The 6000-nt window shown below is 44.6% G+C and overlaps 1 protein-coding gene across 5 annotated transcripts in view; it reads left to right on the top strand.

The window, feature by feature from the left end:
- The window catches only part of PMFBP1 (polyamine modulated factor 1 binding protein 1), an 881291-nt gene extending 876774 nt beyond the window's left edge, over nt 1-4517 (top strand). For all 5 annotated transcript variants that reach the window (XR_011199809.1, XR_011199811.1, XR_011199812.1 and 2 more), the window contains one exon: nt 3509-4517. Coding sequence is in view for 1 of the 5 variants with exons in the window: in XM_069216463.1 (XP_069072564.1) it covers nt 3509-3596 (88 nt within the window). In the remaining 4 variants the exon portion in view is untranslated. The remainder of the gene's footprint in view (nt 1-3508) is intronic.
- Nucleotides 4518-6000: the final 1483 nt, after the last annotated feature.

Below are 6000 nucleotides of genomic sequence, written 5' to 3' on the forward strand. Positions count from 1 at the left end.
TTCAGGTTACGATTCTGATGTTTCAGCATCTATCCTGGATTTCAGTGAGACGGACTGAGGTTGTTGGGCCTCATGCACTCCTGCATCCTGTTAGTCAGATATGCCAGATGGCATGAGGGCTCTGCAATGGGACCTGAACTTCCAATGGGCACAGCATCAGGTGAATCTCACCAACAGTTTAGATCTCAGGGAACTACAAAAGATCTTCAGTGGTGGCTAGTGAACTGCGATTGGGTCAGAGGCAGACTCTACTAGAGGTTACAGTAGTGACAGATGTGTCACTTCTGGGATGTGGTGGCCATCTGGGAGAGGTGGAGATCAGAGGCCTCTGGTCTCCGGCGGAATCCAAACTCCTTATCCACTTACTGGAGCTCTGACTGATCCAACTAGCATTGAAAGCATTTCTTCCTGTTGTACAAGGGAAGATGGTATAGGTGTTCACAGACACCACCACAATGTGGTACTGTAACAAGCAGGGCGGTGTGGGGCCTTGGACCCTTTGTCAAGAGGCCCTGTATCTCTGGCCATGGCTGGAACATCAAGGCATAACTCTGGTGGTTCAACACCTGGCAGGTTCTCTAAACGCCAAGGGCAGACAAACTCAGCTGTCGATACTGAGTGGATCATGAGTGGTGTCTCCACCCAGAGGTGGCACAAGGATTCTTTCAACTGTGGGGGGAGCCTTGGTTAGATCTATTCACCTTCGGAGAGAATGCGCTATGTCAGCAGTATTGCAAGTTGGGAGTTTCCAAGGCGGCACTTGCTCAACAACGCTTTTCGCTTCGAGTGGAGTTCAGGCCTCACGTACGCCTTCCTGCCTATACCACTTCTGCCCAGAGTTCTCAAGAAGATCAAGAAAGACTGGGACCAAGTAATCCTCGTGGCTCCGGACTGGGCATGGACAATCTAGTATCCTGAGCTTCTGAAAATGAGCATAAATCTTCTGATCTGGCTGCCCCTTTGGTAAGATCTTCTGTCCCGGCAGCAGGGGAAGGTTGTCCACCTGAACCTGCTAACTCTGCACCTTCATACGTGGAGATTAAACAGTGACAGTTGACAGCCTTCGACCTTCCTCCCGAAGTCTGTTAAGTTATTCTAGCAGCCAGGTGGTCCCTCCAGTAAGACATTATAATTTTGCCATTGGAATTGTTTTGTAAATTATTGTACAGAACGATCTATTGATTCTCTTTCTGCTTCTCTGTCTGACATTCTTCTACCTAGGGCACACTCAAAGGCTATCCTTACCCCTTACTGGCGTTCCTTCCGCTGCCTGATCAGCCTTCATTATTCAAATCACCTACTGTACATAGATTTAAAGGGTGTGTACATGTTTCCCCCTACGCCCTTTGGTATGCCTCATTGGGACTTAAATCTAATTCTCACATTTCTCATGTGTGCTCCCTTTGAGCCCTTACAGAACTGTCCCTTGCGGGTGCTCACCATCAAGACAGCCTTCTTAGTAGCAATAACATCTGCCATGAGGGTGAGAGAGATGCCGGCTCTCTCATGTAAGCCCCCGTATCTCACCATGTTTCCAGACAAGGTGGTACTCAGAAGTTGTGCCTCTTTCCTCCCCAAGGTAGTGACCCCCATTTCATCTGGGTCAAAACATCACCCTGCCCACCCTCCTTTGCTCCACTGCATCCCTCTAAAGAAGAGTAGCGACTCCACTGACTGGACCCAAAAAGAGCACTGTTGTTCTACCTTGACCGCACAAAAAGAGTTCCGGGTTGATGACCAACTCTTTGTGGGGTACGTGGCAGCAAAGAAGGGTCGGGCAGTGCAGAACAGAACCATTTAATGCTGGGTCGATCTCTGCATTAAGATCTGAAACACACTAACAAGAAGAAGCCTCCTGCGAGCTCTTTCCAGCAGGGGCAAGACTGTTACGACTGCGCTAGCATGAGGTGTCCCAGTTCTGGATATCTGTGAGGCAGCAAAGTGGGACTCCTTGCACATGTTCGCAAGACACTACTGCCTGGAGAATCAGGTCAGTAGAGACGAGTACTTTGCCCATTCGGTCCTGCAGGACTTTTTAGTGTGAAGATCTGTCTGCAGCCCACTGCCAGGTTATGGCTTGGGTATATATTCTAAGATAAGGAATCTGCAGCTAGAAGTCTTTATCAGATGAATAAGTTACTTCCCTTTGGTAACACATTATCGGGTAGAGACTATCTAGCTGCATCTTCTTTACACCCATCCATGCCACCCCGCTCTGCGGACACGTCTAATAGGATCAGGGATTGTCTCTTTCAGGGGCCTAGTTTTTTGTACTGACAAGCTGTTAGCTTTTTCAGTGACTCTGCACTTCTGGGGTGGAAATTAGTGGAAAATGAACTGACGTATGCGTCCCTGGATGGCACCTTTATAGTGACGTAACAGACAGCTCCAATGACAACGCGGATCCGAACAACACCACCTGATGGCACGCGCAAGGGTATTGCTCAGCAAAAGTTCCGGATTCCAAGAAACTCTAAGGTAAGGAATCTGCAGCTAGATAGTCTCTACCAGATAATGCGCTAACAAAGGTAAGTAACTTGTTCATTACCACCAATAGGTAGAAAAGAGGACTTTATCCAGTTGGATAGTCCTTTTCATTAAAATTTGCTACGTACTAGCTAGAAAGGACCCCCCGCTTCCTCCCGAACTCCTGCCCCCACCCAAAGGACCACAGACTTATTCTTCCTAGGCCACTATAATGGCATTAGAAAAACAGATGCCAGTTCTGGATATCTACCCGGCTGTGACGTGGGTGTTGGTGCACACATTTGTGAAACACTACTGCCTTGAAAGGTCTGATTAGAGGGCCATTTTGCCTACTCGGTCCTGCAAACCTTCCTAATCTGAGTCCACACCTCAGACCTTCTGCTCATCTTTGGTAGGTAGTGCTGTGATATCTATTCTAAAGGAGAGGAATCTGCGGTTAGAAGTATCTAGCAGTACAGGGTACTTACCTTTGTTAATGCACTTTCTGGTGGTACTCTAATGGCAGATGATTTGCTACCGTCCTTCTTCTGTGGCGTGGGCTCCTGTCCATTTTAATTAGGCACCAAGTTGGATTTTAGCACATTATCACCTATCATTTTTTTAAGTGCTCCGTCTGAGGGCACAGAAGACAGATTAAGAAACTGACTTTGCCTCACTAGAATGCTGCTTATATGCAGTCTGCTATGTCACTTCCAGGGTGGCATGATGTCACTGTTGAGCAATATAGCAACAAGTACCGGCACGTGTATCATTACTGAAAACTCACCATGTCCATTCTGGCATTGGGGAATAATAAAAAACTGAAGAATATTAAGTTAGAAAGAGTATCCACAAGAAGGAGCTTTGTCGAAGGTAAGTAACCTTTCAAGGACTTATAATGTTTAATTTAATGTACACAATGTTAAGCTTACGAAAAAACTATGTTACAAATGAATAACTTGTCCTTCAGTTCAAAATAGCATACCCAATATTATAAAATGTAATAGTCAAAAGAAGATATTCTTTTTTGTTTTACTTACAGCTCTCTTCGTTCAGCCAGGAGAATATTTGGAAGCTCTGGAAACCTGCGGAAAGGCAAAATTCTTGCTGCTAACTGGAATGTTAACTAGAGCTGGGGAGAAGAGTCATGCCAGAACCTCGACAATGTTTGTTCGTCTGAGGACCTGCGTTCACTGAGCCTCAGTTGCCACTGTGCAGACGCAGAAAACCATTGGCTCTCCTGTTTGCTGCTCAGACTATGCGGTGCTAGACTTCAGATCTTAAGTGGATACCAGAATACACATTACTGAAAAATTCGGTGGACTCACTGGGACTCACATACAGATTTCGACTATCCTGTTCGCCAGTGATTTTGACAAGGGAGAATGGGGCACGAAATACCTTTGTTTTGGGCTTACTCGCCACACATTTGGACTCGCAACTGCTCCTCATGCTGCAGCAGATGGTAGTGCAGCAATCAGGTGGTACCATACTCCGCACACAGTTCTTGCTGCGGCAGTCTCTTTATCTTTGACGTAAATGTCGCTTTGCACACGCACGACACAGCACGGCCTTGTGTGTGGGCCTTCGGTATCTGCAGCACTGAAGGTCAGCAGTTGATTGGGCGGTAGTGAATTAGGGTAATATAGCTCTAATTGCTTGATTTTCCTGAAACTGTGAATATTTAAAACATTCTTTTTAGTTCGATCTCTGTAGACATTTTAGCACTTGGCGCTTTGCAATCAATGACAACTATTTTATAAAATGTAAAATATTATATGTTTCCAAAAAAGTGTTTAAAAAATATTTGAAACAATGATTGAAGTGATACCAGAATAAATTACAATTTTGGATTATGTATTTTGGATTCTTAATCGCAAATCACACATTAAAGTTAACAAACCACAAAATAGTTATTACGCAGAATGGAAACTTTTAAACTTAGATAAAAGCTAGGTTAATTTTTTTATTAACCAAAACATCTGTTTATCATAATTTTGTAATGGGAGCCTAGTGGAGTAACTTCAACCATCTTCAAAGTGTCTATCATAAGCAAGTCTCTGGTTTTCTCAAACACACGCTGCAAAATGTTGTTTGTTGATTCAAATACCAGGACTGCCTAGTCCCGATTTCACCACATGCCTTTTCCATGCACTACTGTTCCTGCCCTTTATTCACACTATGCAGGTTCTGTTTCATGGCTCGCTTCTCCCTTTCTCACTGTTTTTATGTCGTTCCCTTTCTCCTCATTTCCCTTTTCGTTGCCTTAACCTCTCTTCTGAGTCAAAAACTGATTATGAAAAATAAGACCCAGGCCCCACAAAAAGAGTGCCATTGGGCCCCGCCTGCAACCATTAGCACAAATTAAGATTTGCCACTGAGGTTTTGTTGTGGTCCCAATTCACAGGTTCTGCAGTTGGGGGAAGAAACTGCTCAAGTTTATTCCATCCATGCTCAAGGCTGGTATATTCGTAGATCATTCTGTGTTCACAAGCAACAGTAACGGGACCATGGGAAAGTTTTAATCTAACATTTTGTAATGGATATGTGTTCTTTCAGATTCCTCACTCTATCTCAGGTGCAGGGAGGAAAAATAGAGTAGGTGGATAGGTTGCTTTAAGTAGAACCTCCCTGGCAGATAGAGCTGTGGGAACAGAATCAGTTAAAGTGAAAGTTGGCCCATGTGTGGAAAACATAGAAGACAAGTTATGGGATTGGATGGTGAGAAGGGTATTATTATTTAATCTTTATTGCATCCTGGTCAGCGGACAACAGTATGTGAGTGGATGGGAAGATGCCTGAGATGTACTTGAGAGGCTGGGAGCATGAGCTCACTTAATCAGTATAGAGTCCTATCATAGAATATAGGGGATGTGGCAAAACTACACCATTCTGACTCGTGTGAAAAGGAGGGGAATCAATCTTGACCTTCTAGAAACACCTCACAAAAGTTGAGACAAGTTTAAAGTGGCATTGGAGGTGGCAGTTACAGTTTACCTCTTTCTCTTACACTACCCATAACTTACTGATTCCCCTGTTAGGGGCTGCAAGATGTATGGTGTGAAACATACCTGAAGTCTACAAAGTATTTATTTCAGATATAGACTTTTAACTACAGATTCCTCACCTTTTGAATATTCATCATGCGTCAGATTTGATCCAGGAACCCTTGACCAGTACCTCTGAGCTGCCACCAGGTGGTGGTGGTGTTCAACTTTGGAAGTGATGTGCGCATATAGGTGCCTTCTTTGTGCTGACATCAGTTCCTTTCCTTTAGCACCAACAGACACAAATCCGGCGCGACCCCTCTTCTCTTTTGATACTATTCTTTCAATTCTATAAAAAAAAAATATACAGCTTACAAGAGAAAATGTCCCCATCCAGGACTCTGTAGACTTGGGGGGTAATGTCGCAGGCAGGTTTGCCTGGGGACGGGCCTCAACTCCAAGGCCTACATTGATTGTGCCTTAAGGAACCCCAAGACCATTCGGGATTGGGAAGCAAAGCTGTTTGTGGCAAAAAAGTGCAAGACTC

Source organism: Pleurodeles waltl, chromosome 12 (assembly GCF_031143425.1).
Source record: "Pleurodeles waltl isolate 20211129_DDA chromosome 12, aPleWal1.hap1.20221129, whole genome shotgun sequence".
Classification (NCBI taxonomy): Eukaryota; Metazoa; Chordata; class Amphibia; order Caudata; family Salamandridae; genus Pleurodeles; species Pleurodeles waltl.